At 55.7% G+C, this 21681-nt stretch overlaps 1 protein-coding gene across 4 annotated transcripts in view; it reads left to right on the top strand.

Moving 5' to 3' along the window:
• Positions 1 to 21681, top strand: part of STK10 (serine/threonine kinase 10) — a 112145-nt gene that overhangs the window by 12277 nt on the left and 78187 nt on the right. Inside the window, exon 1 of one of the 4 annotated variants that reach the window (XM_070076418.1) lies at positions 21065 to 21289. The exons of the other annotated variants lie outside the window; for them this stretch is intronic. Coding sequence (XP_069932519.1) covers positions 21080 to 21289 — 210 coding nt within the window. The 5' untranslated portion in view covers positions 21065 to 21079. Of the gene's footprint in view, positions 1 to 21064; positions 21290 to 21681 lie in introns of those variants that run through there. 4 annotated transcript variants of the gene reach the window in all.

The following is a 21681-nucleotide window of genomic DNA, read 5'->3' as shown; positions in this document are numbered from 1 at the left end:
GCACTGCTAGGCTGGGTGTTTCATAGAAAGGAGCCAATCTGATTCACAAGTCATTTGCCTTCTCCTGGTTCTCTGAAGAACATGGACCCTCTGATAAACGACAGTTCTCAAAGCCGGGAGCCGGCCTGCCGCAGCTTTCCCCCCGGCCTGTGCACCCATGATTTCTTCCTGAGACAAGCGAAAGCTACACTGAGAGAGCTGGGTGATGGCTGCATGTCTGGACATTTCCTTATACTGGCCACTTGGCCTTGGGGTGTGACCCTTGGATGTAACCCAACATCATGTATGTGCATGGAGACTGGGGCCCAGAAGGGAGAAGGGACCAGAACCCAAGGCTCTGGGCTTCGGTTGAACACTTTTCCTTTATTTCTTTATTTAAAGACAGAGTTACAGAGAGAGGTAGAGTCAGGGAGAGAGAGGTTTTCCATCTGCTGGTTCACTCCCCAGATAGCCACAATGGCCCGAGCTGCACCGATCCGAAGCCAGGAGTCAGGAGCTTCTTCCGGGTCTCCACGTGGGTGCAGGGGCCCAAGGATTCGGCCATCTTCTACTGCTTTCCCAGGCCACAGCAGAGAGCTGGATCGGAAGTTGAGCAGCTGGGACTAGAACCGGCGCCCATATGGGATGCCGGCACTTCAGGCCAGGGCTTTAACCCACTGTGCCACAGCACCAGCCCCGAACACTTTTCCTTTAGTTGCCAACTAAGGAAGATCCATCTTGGACAGAGGTCACTGTCACCCAGGCTACCTGGGCTGGTGTTGCTTCCTTGGTCCCTTGAAGTTGAAGCAGATATTCCTGTTAGAAAAGATGCTGCCATGAGGACCAGGATTCCTGCCTGCTTTCTTGTTCCTGGGTCTGGTGGCCAAGGAAACACAAACCAGAAATCCTGTACAGTTTTTTTTTTTTTTTTTTACATTTTATTTATTTTTTGAGAGGTAGAATTACAGATAGAGAGAGGGAGAGACAGAGAGAGAGGTCTTCCATCTGTTGGCTCACTCCCCAAATGGCTACAACGGCCAATCCAAAGCCAGGAGCCTTGAGCTTCTTCTGGGTCTCCCAGGTGCAGGGACCCAAGGACTTGGGCCATCTTCTGCTGCTTTCCCAGGCACAGCAGAGAGCTGGATTGGAAGAGGAGCAACCGGGAATAGAACCCGTGTCCGTATGGGATGCTGGTGCCGCAGGCAGAAGCTTAGCCCACTACCCCACAGCTCTCCCCACCCCCAGCCCCCTTTGTTGATTTTGGTGACTGGGACTGGATTCCATTTGCAGTGGCTCTGGGGAGGGCAGTTGGTCTAGGGGGTTGGGGGGGCAGGTGGTTGCCAGCCCCATCCTCTGCTGCTGTCCTCAAAACAGGGGTTTCTTCCAGCAGCGCAGGTGTGGCGAGTCTTCCTGAGAATTGGTGGGTTTCCCGATGAGAGCCTTAGCATGCGGGGGCCCAGGATACCAGGCCGCTTTCCCCCTTGTCTCCCTGCCAAGCCCTTGTCTGTCCATAGGGGGTAAGAGGAGGACAGGCTGGGTGCAGTGCAGGGTCTGGGGCCTTCTTGCACAGTCCCCACGCCACGGCAAATTGAGTTGAAAAGGAAATCATTTCTAGTCCATTCCTGGACCACAAAGCAAAGTTCACAAGCTATATGGCTTCAAAATTCTTTTAAGTTTTGTTATGATTTTGTTGTTAATTTGAGAGACGGACAGACAGATGGGGCGGGCATTTGGCACAGCGGTTACGGTGCTCTTGTGGTTTCCTTAGCTGTAGTGGAGTGCCTGGCCCCGCTTCCAATTCCAGCTTCTGCTGATGTGCACCCTGGGAGGCAGTAGTAGTTGAGTCCTTGCCACCCGTGTTGGACACCCAAATGGAATTCTGGGCTCCTGGTTTCAGCTTGGTCCTGCCCTGGCTGTTGTGGACATCTGGGGACAGGCAAGACAGATGGCAAGCGAGGGCTCCCATCTGTGCAATACTCAGAGACTCCATCAGTGACACATGTGAAGAAAAACAAAAGATTGGAAGGAAGAAAGCCAGTAGTGCAGTTTCGTAGATAAGACAATACGTAGGACACCTGACCTTGAAAGAGACCTGCAGTGCTCTGGTGGGCGTGGTGCTGGGGTGGGGGCCGGTTGCCTCTTGTGAAGCAAGCTTGTGAAAGGAGGGGCGTGTGACGGCAGGTGGGTGCCTGGACACGGAGAAGCAGCTTTGGACAGCTCTTGCCGTGTTTCAAGTTACTTTTCAAGCTAGACTCCCAGAAGGGAATTGCCAGGTCAGAGAGGGTGAGGGTGGTGTGTGAAGTGAAATGAGCTAAGCTGAGACAGGCGCCTGTGCCTGAATCCTTGGGGACCCCGAGCGAGCGAGGAGGGCCTTGACAGCTGCTGGGCAGACCTCAGGTGCCCTCAGAGCTGTGCCGGCTCTGCGGTGACATCCCCTCCTCCCTGCCTTGTGCGACGCTGCAGCCCAGGGTGGAGGAGTTGGGAACCTTAGCAGGCTCCCCGCCCCCTCCTGGGGCCAGGCCTCCTCTCCCTGGCCCTCCTCTCCTGCCTAATAGTCCCAGAGCCTGGGTTTCCGCTTCTGCTGGGGGCTGCCTCTGGGGGCTGCCGAAGGTCTCCTGTCCTCCCCTCCTCCTCTTCCTTCTCCTCCTCCTCCGGAAAGAGATCTGCCCCCAGGCAGTAACCTTATTTCCGCTCAGCCTAGTATTTTTAAACCCCAGCCAATGCTATTGTCAGTGGATTCCTCACTGCTCCCCAAACCAACACTGGTCCCCAAACCAAGGTGGCATGTACTTCCTGGGGATGACGCCTGGTCCCGGGGGTCTGCCTGGGTACCAAGCTGGGCCTGCAGAGCTGCTGGGCTGACTTAGGTCAGGCCGTGCTGGGACTTTTTCTGGCTGGTTGCAAAGTAGACCAGGGTGAAAGGAACTAAGCCAAAAGAACTCCTGCCTCCCACTAGGACCTGTCCAGTCCCCTGGCCTCATGAGGTTACTGGACCGGGGGACAATCCTCAGGGGCTGTACCGCCACCCCTCAGAGTCCCCAGAACAGCCCCCGGTGGCCACTCACAGGCCCAGCCGCTGCCGAGGGCAGTAGGGCAGGCTGGTGGTTAAGGGGAGAGACTCGGGGTCTGTAGGATCTGGGCCCCATTCTTTCCCTGTTTGAATCCCAAGCTGGTGACTTCCTGGCAGCCTCAGCGCAGGTCTGTAAGAAGCAGGTGGCTCAGGGCTGGGGGGAGCTAAGTCACTGAAGCTTTCGCACCTGCTCCCCAGCTCAGGAAATGAAGATGGCTTGTTATTGCTGATGCTCTTGGTATCCAGTGGAGAAGGCGCTGGCCGGTGACTGCTACTTAGCAGGAGGCAAGGCAGGCAGACTTCAGTGTTTGTGGCTCAGCCCTGCACCAGGGCTTCCCCGCCTTGACCCTGTGACATGGCAAGGGATGATTATTGGTTGTGGGGGTGTCCTGGGCATTGTAGGGTGTTCAGCAGCAGCCCTGGCTTCTGCTCCCTCCCCTCTGCCTCCTGTCAAATGTCCCCAGACATAGCCATGTGCCCCCACTGGCATCAGGGAGAGGGGGCGGAATCAAAGAGGTTGAGAACCACTGCCCCACAAGGTGAGCAGACCTTGGTTCAGTTCCTGAATGGTGCAGCTGCCCCTCCATGCCCTGGGGGATTGGCTTCAGGACCCCCTGCAGGAACCAGCACCCAGGGGTGCTCAGGTCCCTGCTGTAGAATGAGGAACGTTTGCACAGAGGCTGCACACACCCTCCTGTATACTTTAAATCATCTCTAGATGACTGGTAATGCCTCATACAATGTCAGTGCTGTGTAAATAGTTATACCATATTGTTTAGGGAATAATGACGGGAAAAATGTGCATTGGAATATTTTCAATCTGGAGTTGGCTGAATCCACGGATGTGGAACCCAGGGACGCTCTGTGTTTGTTCACTGACTGCGTCAGGCCTGTGGGTGTGTGATGGTGGACTTGGGACTTGCATCGAGGTGTACTGGGTAATCCTGGCTGTCCCATTTTTGTAGCTGTGCACTGGCAGGCCAGGGGCTTCTCTCCAGTGCCCCCTCCCTCCTGGAGCTCTTGGGAGAATGAGGGGCATCACTTGCTGGTGCCAGAGCCATGGCAGGCACTCAGGACAGCCTTGACCTCCCCTGTGGGTCTCAGGCCTGGTGGGGGAGGCCTGGTGGCTGACATGACAGTTGTGGAGCCACCACCCTCGGCCACTGGGGAGCCACTGGTGGGGCAGGCTGGGTGGTGATGAGAAGGTGGAGAGGAAGATGGGCAGCCCAAGGGTGCCCAGTGCTGGTTCTTGAACCTGGTGTGGCCCAAGTGTGAGTAAGCGTGGCTCCCATGGTGGCTGAAGCACACTGGAATCAGCTGCTGGCGTTTCGAGGTCAGGAGACTTCATGTGAAAGCCCCAGTGGCTGTCTTTTTGGAAGCCTCAGAGCAGCTGTCCCTGTGTTCCCACACAGCCACATCTGGGACTGAGGCCGGCCCTGTCCGGTGGGAATGTGATGCGAGCCACATTGTCCTCACAGCTTTTCTTTCTTTCTTTTTCTTTTTCTTTTCTTTTCTTTTCTTTTTTTTTTTTTTTTTTTTGACAGGCAGAGTGGACAGTGAGAAAGAGAGACAGAGAGAAAGGTCTTCCTTTGCCGTTGGTTCACCCTCCAACGGCCGCCGCGGCCGGCGCGCTGCGGCCGGCGCACCGCGCTGATCCAATGGCAGGATCCAGGTGCTTCTCCTGGTCTCCCATGGGGTGCAGGGCCCAAGCACCTGGGCCATCCTCCACTGCACTCCCTGGCCACAGCAGAGAGCTGGCCTGGAAGAGGGGCAACTGGGACAGAATCCGGCACCCCGACCGGGACTAGAACCCGGTGTGCCGGCGCCGCTAGGCGGAGGATTAGCCTAGTGAGCCGTGGCGCCGGCCTTCACAGCTTTTCTGGTTTCCTCGTTCAAACGAGCAGAAAGGGAAGAAATGAATTTACTAGTACCTCGTTTCTGCACATCGTTTCATAGACCGCGAGAGGGATCTGATACTCGTTTTGCACACCGAGTCTCTTAAATCCAGTGTGTGCTTTGCACTTACCCCAGTCCAGCCAAGCCACGAGGCACACGCTCCGCACTGACACACGGCAGAGTGATTTCCATGTTGGGCAGTGCGGATGTGGCTTCCCCTGCTTGCTGCCTTCCCCCTGCCTTCTCTGCCCATTTCTGTGGCCTCCACAGGCCCAGGAGCTGGGTATGGCTGGGGGGGAGTAGGGGTGGGATGCTGGCCAGGTCAGGGCTAGATCTAGAATAGCATTTGGGAGCTTTTTTGTTTGTTTTAAGATTTATTTATTTGAAAGGCAGATTTACAGAGAGAGGGAGAGACAGAGAGAGAGATCTTCATCTGCTGGTTCACTCCCCAAATTGGGCCAGGCCAAAGCCAGCAGCCAGGAGCTTCTTCCCAGTCTCCCATCTGGGTATAGGGGCCCAAGCACTTGGGCCATCTTCTGCTGCTTTCCCAGTGCATAAACAGGGAGCTGGATCTGAAATGGAGCAGCTGGGACTTGAACTGGTACCCATATGGGATTCCAGTGCTGCATGGCAGGTGGCTTAACCTGCTGCGCCAAAAGTGCCGGCCCCCAAGGGGCTGTCTTAATCCATCTGGGCAGCAGTAACAAAACCCCATTGAATGGGAGCTTATAAGCAGCCAGGTTGTTAGGTTGTTGCCCAGAGCTTAGGAGTCCAAGGTCAAGGTGCCCACAGGTCTGGTGTCTGCTGAGGGCTCGATCTCTCACGGTGCTCCCCTCTCACTGTGCCCTCCTCAGTGGAAGGAACAGCATGTGCCTGAGGCCTGTTTTGTAAGGGCACTAATCCCTTCCATGAAGATCTTCACCTCCCCAAATGCTGCCCCTCCTGATGTTAACTTGGAGATTAGGCTCTCCACCTGTGAATTGCTGGGGCGGGGGGTGGGTGGGGGGAACGCAGACTTGCAAACCATGACAGGCCAAGCTAAGATGGGTCTTGCATTCTAAGTCAGCAGTTTATGGAATGCCTGTCCAGGGCCTGACCAGACCAGCCTGTGTCGTGTTAGAAGTTTTCTTTGGGGCCGGCGCCGTGGCTCAATAGGCTGATTCTCTGCCTAGCGGCGCCGGCACACTGGGTTCTAGTCCCGGTCGGGGTGCCGGATTCTGTCCCGGTTGCCCCTCTTCCAGGCCAGCTCTCTGCTATGGCCCGGGAGTGCAGTGGAGGATGGCCCAAGTGCTTGGGCCCTGCACCCCATGGGAGACCAGGAGAAGCACCTGGCTCCTGCCATCGGATCAGCGCAGTGCGCCGGCCGCGGCGGCCATTGGAGGGTGAACCAACGGCAAAGGAAGACCTTTCTGTCTCTCTCTCTCTCACACTGTCCACTCTGCCTGTAAAATAAAAAAAAAAAAAAAAAGAAGTTCTCTTTGGATGAAGAGGCCATGGCAAGAGAGAGGGGCAGTGACTTGCCCAAGGCTGCACAACTGGTGGATGCCAGAGCCAGGGTTCTGGCTGCCCATGGCCCAGGGGCAGCAGGGCAGGATCAGAGTGGCCACTCCCTGCTGACTGAAGCAGGCAGGGGAGGGAGGCTGTGGGTGGGGCCCAGTCCTAGCCCAGGGCAGGGAAGTGAGGGAGGCCAGGCCTCTGGCCTGAGCAGGTATCAGGTGGGAGGCACAGAAGATTTTAGGGGGCTAAGACAGAGGGGTCCAGAGGAGGAGAAGAGCAGAGAGCCTGGGCGCCAGGGACGGGAGATGATAAAGGGAGCTGGGTGGACTCCTGCTGTTCAAGCCTGGCTCTGCCTTCTTGCAGGTGGTGGGACCTTGAGAAAACTCTCTGCCTCCGTTTCTTTAGCTGAAAAGTGATCTTGATGGTACAGGAAGGTGAAATGAGACAACTCGTAGGAACTCCTTGGTCCAGGACACTAGAAAAACCTGAACAAGGGCTACCCATGGGGGTTGTTGATTGAGGGCCGGGTGTTGGGGCACAGTGGGCTAAGCCACCGTTTGTGATGCCCACATGAGCACCGGTTTGAATCCTGACTCCTCCACTACTGATCCAGCTCCCTGCTAATGCGCCTGGGAAGGCATGGTAGATGGCCGAAGCCCTTCAGTCCCTGCCACCCCCGTGGGAGACCAGGATGCAGTTCCTGGCTCCTTGCTTTGGCCTGGCCCAACTTCTGCTACTTGTGGGCATTTGAAGAGTGAACCAGTGGATGAAAGATCTCTCTCCCTCCCTGCCTCCCTCCTTCTCACTCTGCCTTTCCAATAAAATAAGTAAATATTTAAAAAAGAAAAAGCAACGTCAGAATTGTTTATTGAGCACCCGCTGTGTGCCAGGCACCAAGGGTTCCAGAGTGAACAAGGTAAGTAGGGAGTTGACTTCTGCTGTCTTTCTCCATCGTTTATTTTTCCACTGCTTTGCCTGAAAGGCAGGAGTTAATAGCCCTGCTCCATAGCTGGTGAGGCAGAGGTGCAGAGACTTGCTCAGGTCGCGGGACTTTTCTGGGGCGAGGCTGGGACTGGAACCCACTCTCTGTGGCCAGGATCTTGTGCCTGTCCTCGTGCATAGTGCAGAAGGAGACTGGAAGAGCCTTTGCGGGGAGGGGGTCCGGGCTCCCCAAGGCCTGGGCTTTCTGGGCCTGGGAGTGTGCCCTTCTGCCCAGGCCTGCCTCTACTGCAGGGCCACGGTGGCCTCTCCCGCAGAGGAAGTGGTAAGGGGTGCAGGCAGGGCTAGCACAGGAAGTGGCAGGGGAAGGGGGCGGGCTGGGTGCTCCTGGGCCCTCTCCTAAGGCCCTGCGGGTGTGGCAGCAGGGACCTCAGCCCCCTGCAGGCAGAGGCCGCCTCCTCCCTCTGCCCTCCCTGCCCTCACCTTCCCCTGCACTTCCCCCTTTCTCTTCCCCTTTCTCTCTGCTTCCCCTCTGCCGGAGTTGGGTTTTGTTTTTTCTTCCTGGGCCCGCCCGTAGCTTACTGATTCTCTTCTTACTGATCATCTGTATCAAGGCCAGAGTTGGGCTCCAGAGGTTTGAGGGAAGATGTGGGGGTGGGGGAGAGGGAGAAGGGAATTGGCCAGTACACTGGCGATGAAGGAGTTAACTCCAGCTGGCTGCTGTCTGTGGGGGCCCCTGGGTGAGAACTGCTTTCTGCCTCAGGACCTTTGCACTGCGTCCCTCTGCCTGTCACTCTTCCTGTCACTGCACAGCAGGCTCCTCATCCTCTGGGTGTCAACTCAGATGCTCCCTCCTCAGAGAGCCAGCCCTGACCACCCTTCCCAGACTGTGTCACGGGCCCCCTGCTAATTTCCTTCAGAGCACCCAGTCCGGCTCCTCATGTGTGCCTCCTGGTTGGTTTTCTGTCCTCTCTGGTGGCAGCCAAGTCCTCGAGGGGCAGGAGGATCCATCCTTTGTGTCCCCAGAGCCTGAAGCAGGGGCTGCTCCTGGCAGATGCTCAGTTAATGTCCCCTGAATGAATGCGCGGGTGCATGGATGGATGGAGGAAGGAGTGACTCCCACATCCCACCTCCCACCAGCCCTCGGCAGGCCCGGGGTTGTGAGTGTGGACGCTGGGGTCAGTTCTGAGCCTTCTCTTCACTTTGCAACCTGTTTGCTGTGTGCCTGGGGTGAGTCACCTCATTCCCTCCTGTACAGCGTATGTCTTGAGCTGTAAATTACAAATCAAAAGAATACCGGATGGGGCAGGTGTTGTGGCAAAGCGAGCGAAGCTGTGGCGCGGGACCCCCGAATCCCATTTCGGGAGTGCCTTGTTTGAGTCCCAGCTGCTCTGCCTCCCGTCCTGTTTCCTGCTAATGTGATCCTGGGAAGCAGCAGGTGCCTCAAGTAGTTGAGTCCCTGCCACCCACGTGGGAGACCTGGATGGTCTTCTGGGCTCCTGGGTTCAGCCGGGCCCAGCCCTGGATGTTACAGGCATCTGGGGAATGAAGATCTCTCTCTAACACACACATACTTTCTCTCTCCATCAAATTGAAGAAGAATACAGCAGTCCTTGGCTGAGAGTTTGTGAACACCCTGCCTGGCCCCGAGGAAGCAGTGGATGGGGCTGCTGTGGCAATGATGGCTGGTAAGGGGTGCAGGCAGGGCACCCTTGGTGCTGGTTGACTGGAGGAGCGAGGGGCAGAGGGAGGTGCCCCCGTGCCCTCCGCTGGCTGGGTGCAGTGGGTGGGGCTTCTGGGGTGGGATCCAGCCTCAGGGCCCATCCGCCAAGGGCACCCAGGGCGCTGCAGCATTCACGCCCTGCAGGGGAAGCTGCTGCCTGCTTCCCCTCACACCTTCCTGGAAAGCTCTAGACTGTGTTGTCTGGGAGCCCGGGCCCAGCTCTTGGCCGCTGAAGCGGTTGCCACAGTCAAAGCTGGCTTTGTCCCCGCGGAGCAGCGCCCTCCAGCCCAGCTGGCATGGGGCGCTGTTCAGTCCTAACTTTCCCAGCACCTTTGCTTTGTAGCTTGCTGGGCTCTGGTGCTGGGGTTGGGGAGCCCCAAGCTCTTTCTCTGTCCTCCTTCTTCCTCGAGGGCTCTCAGCACACCACCACCCTGCAGCTCTCCGTGACAGGAAGTCCATGGTGGGGGGACGGGTCTCTGCTAATGAGGAGTGTGCCAGCCTGGGTGCAGAGCCGCTCATCTGTTTGCAGGGTGGGCCATGTGGCCAGGGCGTGTCCCTGCAGGAGACCCCTGGAGCTTGGAGCCTCCTGACTTGTATGTGTCGTTCATCCCGCAAGCCCCAGCTCCACCACTGGCCTCGGTGTGTGACACTGGGCAAGATATGTCTCTGGGCCTCAGTTTCCATTGCTGCAAAGTAGGCTAACAGTGCTTCTCACAAGTGGAACGTAAAACGTGGGATCTTACGGGGACAGTACTCAAGGACAGAGCTAGGTCATGGCAGAACTGACGCAAGCGCAGCTTCACTGGAGTGTGTCTGGTGTTAGCAAGGATGCCTGCAGGGCAGCTTGCTCCATACATCAGGTCCCACGGCTCACTATGAGACCAGGGCATTGACCCTCTAAGGTGGGCTGCCATTGGAGGGGACAGTTTCTAGCAGTTCAAGACGGTGCTGGGAAGAATGTTTTGTGTTCCAAAGGCTGTCCCTGGGGTACTGTTAATGCCTCACTTGTAGAGTAGAAGCTAAGAAAGTGGGTGTCATAGAAGTGGACAGTAGAACGCCAGCTACCATAAGCCAGGAAGTGTGTGTGTATGTGTGTGGGATGGGGATAGAAAGAGGAGGGTTAATAGAGATAGGGTGCAGTTGGATGGGAGGGATAACTTCTTTTTTTTTTTCTTTTCTTTTTATTTTTTGGAATTTATTTAACAGAGTTATACACAGTGCGAGAGAGAGAGATAGAGAGAAAGGTATTCCTTCCGTTGGTTCACCCCCTAAATGGCCGCTACTGCTGGTGCTGTGCCGATCCAAAGCCAGGAGCCAGGTGCTTCCTCCTGGTCTCCCATGCGGGTGCAGGGGCCCAAGGACTTGGGGCATCCTCCACTGCACTCCTGGGCCACAGCAGAGCGCTGGACTGGAAGAGGAGCAACTGGGACTAGAACCAGCGCCCATATGGGATGCTGGCGGAGGACTAACCAAGTGAGCCATGGTGCTGGCTCCCCCCCGCCCTTTATTTTTAAGATTTATTTATTTGAAAGGCAGAGTTAAGAGAGAGAGAGAGGCAGAGGCAGAGGCAGAGAGAGATAGATCTGTCCACTTATTCACTCCCCAAATCGCTACAATAGCCAGGGCTGGGTCAGGCCAAAGCCAGGAGCCAGGAGCTTCTTTCTCTTCCAGGTCTGCCTCGTGGGCGCAGAGGCCCATGGACTTGGGCCATCCTCCACTGCTTTCCCAGGTGCCTTAATCCCCTGGATCGAAGAGAAGCAGCCAGGACTCAAACCTGTGCCCATAGGGGATGCTATCGCTGCAGGCGGAGACTTTGCCTGCTATGCCACAAGGGAAGAATAACTTCTAATGTTCCATAGAACAGTGGGGTAACTGCGGTTGATATTAATTAGTTGTGTATTTCATAATAGCTAGTAAGAGGATTTTGAATGTTCCCAGCACAAAGAAATGATAAGCTCTGAGATGATGGCTATGCTAATTACCCTGATTTGACTATTGCGAATTGTGTGCACGTGCTGAATGCCACACTGAGGGGCAGGGATTTGGCCCAGCCATTAAGATGGTGCTAGAAGTGACCACATCCTATCTTGGAGTATCTCGGTTCTGGTCCTGGCTCTGCCCCCAGGTCCAGCTTCCTGATAATGCACACCCTGGGAGGGCATCAGGTGGTGGCTCAAGTGGTTGGGCTAAAAAGTCCCACTGTGCCCTGTGTATATGTAGAATTATTATGTAGCCTCTAAAAATATAAATTTAAGGAAAGGAAATGAAAGTGACCGGTGTGCGTGTACAGTGTAATCTCAGTTTTACAGCTGGGGAAGACTATGTGGCGAGAGGGCTCCTGTGGGGAGCAACTGGGAGCAACTTGGACTAGACTAAGTTACTGGAATTAAGACTTATTCTATGCATCTGCTCTCCCACAATATGGCGCTGGGAGAGGAGGAACCAGCTTCTACACAGCTGCCTCCAGTTCAACCAATAAACAGCAGGACCTGCTCCTGATTGGAGGAGAGCAGCGTACTCGGCGTGTGGGTAGCAGAGTTGGGATTGGTGGAAGAGGACTATAAAGGAGGAGAGAGACAACATGCACCAGGAACATCTATCTGAAGGAACACCTGTGCAGCCCCCGAGAGAGCCGGCCAGCGGTGTGCCGCTCCCCTGCGGAGGTGGGGAAAGTGGCAGGGGGCCCGCCCCTCCACGGAGGTGGAGGGCCGGTAGCCAACCCGGGAAGAACCAGCAGCAAACCCGGGGAGGGCCGAGCAGACGAAAGAACAGCGCAGGGTCCTGTGTCGTTCCTCCATGAAGACGGGGAGCGACAGGCTCCCGCCCGTGTTCCGTGCACTTTTCGCGTAGTAACTCGTGTGGTTCTCGTCACTGCCTCTCCAGGCAGCATGTGTGAATGTCTTCTTTATATAAAAGTGCAGAGTGAGGGACAGAGAGGTCCCTTAGAGCTCCTGGGGTCCTCCAGCTGAGAAGCATAAGAGGCAGGACTGCCAGACAGACGCAGGAGCACCTGCGGAATACAGGGTGGGGGGTACCAGTGCTCACGGCCATTAGCTGTGATCATGTCTGTTCCATTCTGTCTTTAAGATTCTCTTTAATGAGTGGATGTATTTTTAGAAGAATAAAAAACAGCACTCAAAATACTATTGATAAAGAAAACAGAACGGCCTTCATCTCTCTGAGACTTGAGAGTGTCTATATTCCCTACGGTAGTGGCAAGGATTAAGTGAGATAAGGGGCCTCAGTTATGTGTGTGGGGAGCACAGGGAACCCCAATAAAGGTGCTTCTCCTCTTTGCTGGACCCCAACCTCCCCTTCCCCCCAACTCCGCCCTGACTCCTCTCCCAGTGCTCCCTTGGGTGGGAGGGAGCGCCTGCAGTCCCCTTTACCAGCAACACTGGGGTTGGATCCATCATCACTTTTGGAAGCGCTGAGGTCTGAAAGCTCCCACAGCCCGGGCCAAGTTGAACAGGTTGCTGGGTTTTCAGCCAAGGCCACCACTTGGTATCTTTGGGGCTGGTCCTGTTTGGGTTGTCATTTTTTATTTGCTGGCCCATTTGTGGGCTTTTGGTGCTTAGCATTTCCAGCCTATGCCAGGATGGCTCGCCAGGCCCCTTGTCCACAAGGGAGGGAAGACGAACGATGTGGCTTTGGAAGCCCTGTCACTCACCGCTTGGCCTTGTGTGTCTCCGCCTTTGCCATCTGGAAGGGCCACCGCTTCTGAAACTCGGCCGTCGTCTTGTTTGTCGTTGAGCTGAAACTTGGCGTGGCAGTTACGATCGGGAAGTGGTTTCTGTCTCCACAGCAGCGTGCGCTGTGTGTACCCTGGCTGAGACGAGGCTCGCGCCTCCCCAGCGTAGAGCGGTGCCCTCTCCCCTCGCTGGAGAACAGCCAGAGACTCAGAAATCTGAGTCCATCGAGGGGAAAATGGACTCCTCAGCGTCTTCCCTTCTTCTCTCCTGCGGAGGACTTTGTTCCTCTCTGTTTGCAGGGGGCACAGAGACCTTCCCGCCCACCCGCTGTTTAACCAACCAGAGTGATAGATATGTTACTGAACAGGATAAACGTGGTTTTAGGCTTTTGAAAACAAAGGTAGACAGAGCAGGAACACCCAGTGGTCAGTTGACACCCCCGTGGTAATTTACAAACTTTCTCGTGGATCCCTGGAATTGTCCCCACCTCTGTTAGGAAACTAGGGACTGGTGTCCTGGCTTCCCCAAGTACACGTAGCTGGTGAAGTGTTCGAGGCTGAGCTTGAACCTACAGCTTGTGCTGTTTCTAGTCCACAAAGCATCTCATGGAGATTTGCCCAGGTTTAAGTTTGCCCAGAGCAGGTGTTAGAAGGATTGGGGTAGGGACCTGTTGAAAATATCTTCAGTAAGGAGGAAGGAGAAAGGCAGGTGATCACGGAACTCATCAGCAAGAGAGGCATTTTGGGAAAAAAGGAGGCCTTGATCATTTTCTGCCCCCCCCCATACTTCATCCCTTTATGTTCTCCCCCATCCACTCATTCATCCTCCTGTCCACTCACTTTCCCTTCCATCTGTCCATCTGTCTGTTCTGTCCGCTCACCCAGCCTCCCATTTATCCATCCACCCACCCACCACCCCGTTCACTCACTCAGTCTTTATCCATCCATCCATCCATCCATCCATTGATCCTCCTACCCATCCATCCCTTTATCCGTGTGCCAGTTACTCACCCATCCATTCATGTATTCATTCATATCCTCTGATATACTGATCCTTCCACCTCACCGTCTCCCATCCATCGTTCATTCATCTACCACCGTCCTATCTATTCACCCGTCCTCATCTGTTTGTTCTCATTCATCCACACACCCTCCCATCCATCTACTCATGCATTTTTCCATCTGTCCCCACCCCCACAGTCTCCCATCCCTCCATTCACCCACTTAGCTGTTTGTCCATTGGCTGTTCTGTGCCAGGCTCCGTCAGGTAGACTGAGAGGAATCAGACATGGCCATAGCCTTTGAGAGCTCACAGTCAGGTCTGAGAGAGAACTGTGATACAAGTGACCATGGCACCAGGAGGTCTGTGATGAAGGTGCTAGCAAGGCACAGAGATGTCCTCGCAGGGGAGGTGGGCAGGGGTCCTGGGGCACATTTTTTGGAGCAGGCCGTGGTGGAGTTGGAGCTTGTGGGCTGGTTACACAGTGTGGGGAAGGCATTGCAGGTGGAGGAAGGAGTGTGAAGAGGGGTGAGGAGGTTGGCAGTGGGCGAGCCCTGGCTGTGGCATTGTGAAGAGAAGGCAGGGTTGGGCCCCTGCAGAGGTGGCAGGAGCAGAACCTGAGGGCCGTGAGTGCTGCCTAGGGAGCTGGGACTTTATCTTGGCAGCTGCCGGGAGCCATCGAGGGTTTGATCTAAGAGTGTTTCTGGCTGAAGGCAATGGAGGAAGAGCAGGAGGACTGGCACCCAGAGCCGCTGGGCAGGATGCTCCTGAGATGCTTACCCTGGTGGGCAGGGCGTTGGGCCCGAGTTAGCCTGGCGAAGGCCCGGCCCATGGCTCCCCTTCGTGGTGACTCCCGCCGGCCAGCCCGGGGCCCCCTCGTAGCTCAGTCCTGCCCTGCATGCCGCCCTCGGATCACCTCCTTGTGTTTCTGTCTGGCCCTCACCCCGCTCCGGCGCCAGACTCCTCTCCCTTTAAGCCTTTCTCCGCACTGGCGACGGTCGTCACCCTGTGGAGATTAAATGTGTCCGGGCAGGGACGCCACGGCTGCATATTGTGTGACACAGACAAGCCCCCTCTTTGCTTCCAGTGGCCTGAGCCCTGCTGGACACATGCCTGGCATAGCGTCCAGAATAAAAGGAAAATGGAAACCTTTAGCCTCGACTGCTCCGTTCTCTGGCTGTGACCCACGCGCCAGGCTTTTCATCTGACAGGTCAGCTGGGAGCCTTCCCCGGAGCCCCGCACCCCGCCAGTTGCTAGGAGACCTCTGAGCAGACCGGCTGGAGGGGCGCCTCTGCCCACACTCCCTTTTTTGCCTCCCTAGAAAAAAGAAGAGTGTGTTTTCTGTGGCTGGGTCTGGGCCGCTGGAGTGAGCTTTGGATAATCCCGCACCTCTGGGCTGTAAGGCCCACCCAAACCTGCTCTGTCTCTGCTCTGTTCAATGTGGTGGCCGTGGGGTGGGTGGGAAGCACTTACAATGTGGCCACTGCAACTGACATTTTCATTTCTTTTTATTTTAAAGATTTATTTATTTCTATATATTTGAAAGAGTTACAGAGAGAGGTAGAGCTAGAGAGAGAGAGAGAGATCTTCCATCCGCTGGTTCACTCCCCAGATGGCCGCAATGGCCAGAGCTGTGCCGATCTGAAGCCAGGAGCCAGGAGTTTCTTCTGGGTCTCCCATGCGGGTGCAGGGGCCCAAGGACTTGGGCCATCTTCTACTGCTTTCCCAGGCCACAGCAGAGAGCTGGATCAGAAGTGCAGCAGCCGGGACTCAAACTGGCACCCATATGGGATGCCGGCACGGCAGGCCAAGGCTTTAACCTGCTGTGCCACAACACTGGCCCCGACATTTTTCATTTTATGTCTGTGTGTTTGAGTAGCCGCAGGTGGCAGCTGGGTTCTTCTGACGGGGCAACTCAGGTGGATTCCTGAGAGGACAGGGCACCCACCTGGATGCAGGCACCACAAGGTCAGGGTGAAGTGGTCACTTTCTGTGCAGGAGGCGCTGTTGTGCACCAAGCCCAGTCTGTGCTCACCAGGACCCTCTCTGAGCCTTTTGCCTTTACTGGGCTGTGTTTTCAGCTCATCCCTGTCTATAGCCATGGACCAAGGCACAGATTGCCTGTGATTTTAGTTGTTTCAAAGATTTGTTTATTTCTTTAAAAGGTGGAGGGAGAGACAGAGAGACAGACGGGGGTGGGGTGGAGAGAGAGAGAGCGAGAGAGAGAGAGCTCTTCCATCTGCTGGTTCGCTTCCCAAATTGCTGCAACAGCTAGGGCTGGGCCAGGTCAAAGCCAGGAGCCAGGAGCTTCTTCCCGGTCTCCCACATGGCTGCAGGGGCCCAAGCACTTGAGCCGTCTTCTGCTGCTTTCCCATGAGTATCAGCAGGCAGCTGGATCAGCAGTGGAGCAGCTAGCACATGGGATGCTGGCCCTGCAGGCAGTGGCTTGGCTGCTGCACCACAGCACCAGCTGCATGCTTGCTTGGTTGCTTATTTTCATGGCTTAAGTATTTTTTTCATTACTCTGTTCCTATTCATCATTTCAAAAGGTTGCTTAATATCACATTAAGTTAATTTTACCATCTTACCAGTAAACATTCAAGTTATTTCCACCTGTCCTTTTTTTTAGGTGTACTTGTTTATTTGAAAGGTAGAGTGTCAGACACACACACACACACACACACACACGCACGCACACACACAGAGGTCCATCTACTGGTTTATTCTCCAAGTGCCTTCAACTGTTGGGCTGTGTCCAGCTGAGGCTAGGAGCCAGGAACTCCATCAGGGTCTTCTACATGGGTGGCAGGGACCCTAGCACTTGAGTCATCTGCTGACTTGCAGGTGCATCAGTAGTCAGCTGGGGCAGAAGCAGAGCAGCTGGGATTTGAACCAGGCACTCTGGTAGGGTAGGCGGGTGTCCCAAGTACTGGCCAAGCCCGCTGTGCCACAATACCCACCCTTTTTTTTTTTTTTCTCATTCTTATAAAGAAATGGGAACATGATGCCAGTACATTTCTTGTCTTTTTACAATGATTTCCTGGTTTTTAATTCTCAGGAATGAAGTATAATAGGCTTAAAAGGTCTTTTCAGGGCCCTTAATACCTGTTGCCAGTTGTTACCTTTCAAAGGTTGAGTGGGTTTAATTTCTTGGTGGTGGTGAGGACACCGTGTCACCCCACGTCCTTGTTGCTGTAGTGAGTGTGCTTTTTTTTTTTTTTTAAGACAGGCAGAGGGCAGAGTTAGAGAATGAGAAAGAGAGACAGAGAGAAAGGTCTTCCTTTTTCTGTTGGTTCACCCCCCAAGTGGCTGCTACGGCTGGTGCGTTGGGGCCGGTGCGCTGCGCCGATCCGAAGACAGGAGCCAGGTGCTTCCTCCTGGTCTCCCATGTGGGTGCAGGGCCCAAGGACCTGGGCCATCCTCCATTGCATTCCTGGACCACAGCAGAGAGCTGGACTGGAAGAGGGGCAACCGGGACAGAATCTGGTGCCCCGACCCGGACTAGAACCCGGGGTGCTGGTGCTGCAGGCAGAGGATTAGCCTAGAGAGCTGCGGCGCCGGCCAACTCCCTTGCTTTTTGCAAGGAGGATGCTTTTGGGAGAGGACTTCCCTGGTTCTGTTTGCCTGGGTCCCCTACCTCACCTGGTTTCCCATCCAACTCTGTGAGGCCTCAGGGAATGCTGCTCTGTGGGTCCTGCTGGGCCTGGGAGTGAGGGTGGCCCTCTGCGCCTGTGCATCACCTGGCAAAGGGTCTCCGTGGTTGTCTGCTCTCAGCTCAGCGCCCCCAGAGCAGAGAGCTCGTTTCCTTTCCAGTGGCAGATGGCGCGAGTGCATAAGGGGGATCGTGAGCTTGCGTCACTGACGTCTCAGGGTTGCTGCTGCCTTCAGGAATTGCTGGCTCCAGCTGCTCCCTGCCCTCCCCCATTTGTGGGTCCCGCTTCCTTGCCTGGGGCATCATACTCAGGCGTGCTCCCCGGAGGACTGGCAGGATGGGCTGTCAGAGCGCCCAGGCTTCCGTTCCACAGCTTAGCAACTCTGGAGAGAGTGCTGCTTTCCTGATAACGTAAGCAAAGTTCCCACCTAGGCACGGCTGTGGGCCTGCCTGGGGTTACATGCCCGCCTCTGAGCCAGTGACTCTAAGATTTTGCACTCTGATCACTGGGGTGGGGTCGAGCGCCTGACCAAGGTGGGGTCAGCCCTTCATAAGTCTCTTGGACTGAGAGCGAGGGAGAGGTGGTCCCCAGTGAAGCTAGAGTTTTGCGTCCACAAAGGGGAACAGGTGCTGGCCAGATCTGCTGCCCACTCCCACCCCCCACCCCAAGTCCGTGTCCAGGCAGCTCCAGGGGCTCCCAGGCCTGCTGGGGTGGGTAGTGCCCCCTGGAACAGACCCCTCTAGGCCTTTCTCTCTTGTGCTGTCACTTACTGAGCTGGAGGCACAGGTTTGACCTTGGCCTCTGCATTTGCCTCTGAGCTAGGTTTGCTCATCTGCAGATGGGGGGCTTGGGGGCTGGCGTTCAGGAGTGGTGACTGAGGTACTCCTTGCTTACTGAGCCGTGTGGTAGCAGTGCCCTCAGTGAGGAGGAGGAGGCAAGGGCAGGGCGGGGGGCGGGCTCCCCGCTGGGAAGGTTGCCCCCACCTCCTCCAGGCTGGGCCCCATGACTGCACAAGGGGGAGAATTGTTCCTGCAGAGGTGTCTGGAGCAGCAAACACAAGTGGCCACTGTGTGCCTGCTCTCGAGGGTGTGGGCTGAGGCATGAGTCACCGCGGGCTGGCAGTGGAGGTCCGCGTCGAAGCTCCCCCCTCTCTCTTGGCTGGACCCCGGCCTTGCCTCAGCCAGTGGGAGAGACAGACGTCAGAGGCCACAGACAGCCACTTGTTCTTTGCGTGACTCCTGGCCTGCCAACTCCCACGTGTGCCCCATCTCCCTGGACCACCCTTAGCTTTTCAGGACCGCCCGTTTGTGAGGGTGGACCCACATCCATCATCATTTTCCCACCTTCCTGCTGTGCACTGGGGGGAACTGAGGCTCAGGCAGGACTTTCGCAGAATTTACAGGCAAAAGGGTTCACGGTCATGGACTTTGAAACCACACTGGCCAGACCTGAGCTCCTTGCACTGTTGTTTATCTGCTGGGTGACCCTGGGTGAGTGACTTCGAGGACTTCTGTGAGCACCAAGTTTTTCGTATAAAACATGGGATTCTTAGACCAAGTTGTAAAAATTAATTACAAGCACCATTGTCCTCTTACGCTGTCTCTCAGCTTTGGTACCCGGGTCCCAGTTTCATTTTCAGGTTCTGTCTAGGGGCGTGATGGCCCTGGGTTGGAGACTCAGAATCTCAGTTGTCCCAGCAATAGTTCTATGGTTGCATCTCATTGGCTGACTTGATCCTGTGCCTATTTCTGAGCCAGTCACGGTGGCCAGAAGGAATGCAGCGTTCTGATTGGCCAGGATGAGTCAGGCACTTCCTTCTGGATATGGTGAGGGGGTGGGCACCATTGCCGCTTAGGGATTGGCAGTGAGGGAGGTGGTGGCTCTGCTGGAGGAAGATCAGTGAGTGGTGAATTACGTTAGGAAAGGGCGTGCATGATCTTCCAGCTAAAAACTGTCTTGTTCACCGGAAGAGTGCCCCATACGTCATTGGGGCTCGGTAAATAACAGTTGAATTAATGAGTAAATGGGAAATAAGTGGATTCCTGGGAGCGCAGTGTAGTGAAGAGGACACTAGACTTGGAGTCAGGAGACTAGCACAGCTCACCGTGCTGGCTGGGTGCTGATACCTCTCCAGGCCTCAGTTTGCTTTGTCTGAGAAATGGGCATGAGCGTTGACATCTACCTTAATGATGTGTAGACAGACTAAGTGCTGGCAGTCCCAGCACGCTACTGTGGCTGTGGTTGTCACTTAGCTTTAGCAAAAGGAACACAGGGCACTCACCAAGAAGGCCTGAGAGCTGTGACTGGTGGCCGGGGTTCTGTGAGTCAGGCAGCCTTGCATTTGGATCCAGCCGTGGCTGTGTGGACTGAGCGAAGCATATGCCTCTCTGAGCCTGCGTTTTCTTATCTGTAACCTGGGAATGATCCAGTTTATCTTCCAGGGCTGGATTGGGGATGGAGTGGGAAATTCCACTGAAGACCTGTCTGGCCACACAGCAAGTGCTCAGCCTGTGTTTGCTTTTCTTTTCCTTTCTTTTTTCTTTAGATAGATAGATGAAGAAGTGTTCTTCCATCTGCTGGGCCAGGCTTCTGCTGGGCCAGCCTGAAATCAGGAGCCAGGAACTCCATTCAGGTCTCCCACATGATGGCAGGGGCCCAAGCACTTGGCCATCATCTGCTGCTTCCCCGGTGCCTTAGCAAGGAGCTGGGTTGGAAGTGGAGAGTCCGGAACTAGAACTGGCGCTGAGATATGATATGCGGGTGTCCCAAGCAGTGATGTAAGCCGCTGTACCAAATGCCCGTCCCCATGTTTTATTTACCTGTTGTTTATTTGGGAGGTAGACAGATAGCTCCCACCTGCTAGTTCACTCCCCAGATGCGCACACAGCTGGGTCTGAGCCAGTCCAAAGTCAGGAGCCAGAAATACCCACCCTGTTGTTTTTTATCATCTGCCATTATTATTTCCTCCGTGGCTTCAAGGTGATGGGCTGCTGCCTCACCCAGGCTTTTAAATAACTCAATTTTGGGCATAGGTGTTTGGCCCAGCAGGTGAGATGCTGCGTCCCAGATGGTGGTACCTGGGTTTGATGTCCGGCTGCACTCCCGATTCTGGCTTCCTGCTAATGGGCACCCAGGGAGGCGGAGGCAGCAGGTGATGATGGCTCAAGTAGCTGGGTCCCTACACCCGAATGGGAGACTTGGATTAAGTTCCGAGCGCCTGGCTTCGGGCTGGCCCAGCCCTAGCGGTTGTGGGCATTTGGAGAGGAAACAAGTAAATGGAATGTGTCTGTCTGTCTGGCCCTGTCTCTCTGCCTCTCACATACATGTATACATTTTTTTTTTTAAAGAATTTACTTTTGGCGAGGACCCAGTACAGTCCCTGGTTTCTGCTGGCTGCTTCCCAGGCGCGGTGGTCTCTGGGCAGCCTGAGCGAGGCGCTGGGCAGCGGCCGGCCCTGCTGTTGACACTGGCACCCGCCTGGGCCCTGCCCTGTGGTCGTGCTGCCTTTCAAGGCAGGTTTTGTGTATTCCTGGAAAATAGTCCCTGCCGGGGCCTCCTCCAGCCTCGGGAGAAAACTCCCTTTTCGGGAATGCTGCGCGCACCGCCCTCACCCGCTGCCCGGGAAGGTGAATGCGGTGGGCGGGGCGGCCTCTCCCCAACTCTGCTCTGCCGGCCTCTCCATCCTGGAGCAGAGCTGGCCTAGCTTCTCTTCCGGGTTTGAAGAGGAAGAGGAGGGAAGAGAAGTGTGGTACTGAAGTGAGACCCTGGTTCCGCCCTCACCGAAGGGACACAGCCATTGCAGCCTCGTGCGGAAAGGCAGTAAAGCGTGCGTGTGAGCGGGTGAGCGAGGGTGCACCCGACGCCCAGTTGGCGGGTTCCAGGGCGCTCTGAACAAGCTTTCAAAACTGGGCTGGGGAGCAGGCAGAGTCCAGGACAAGCACTCGCGCCGGGGTGCAGCGCTGCCAGAACTGCCCTTTCCTAGGGGCGCCGGCGTGGGGGCGCAGTGGGTCAAGCTGCCATTGAGCACGCCAGCACCCCGTATCGGAGCACTGGTGTGAGTCTTGACTGCTCTGCTTTCGGTCCAGCTTTCTGCTGATGTGTTTGGGAGGCAGCAAATGATGACTTAAGCGCTTGGGCCCCTGCCACCTGCACGAGGGACCTGGATGGAGTTCCAGGCTCTTGCCGTCAGCCTGGTCCAGCCCTGGCCTTGCTGGGCATTTGGAGAATGAGCC

Source organism: Oryctolagus cuniculus, chromosome 6 (genome assembly GCF_964237555.1).
Source record: "Oryctolagus cuniculus chromosome 6, mOryCun1.1, whole genome shotgun sequence".
In the NCBI taxonomy this organism is placed as follows: Eukaryota; Metazoa; Chordata; class Mammalia; order Lagomorpha; family Leporidae; genus Oryctolagus; species Oryctolagus cuniculus.
This window is presented reverse-complemented; position numbering and strand designations above follow the sequence as displayed.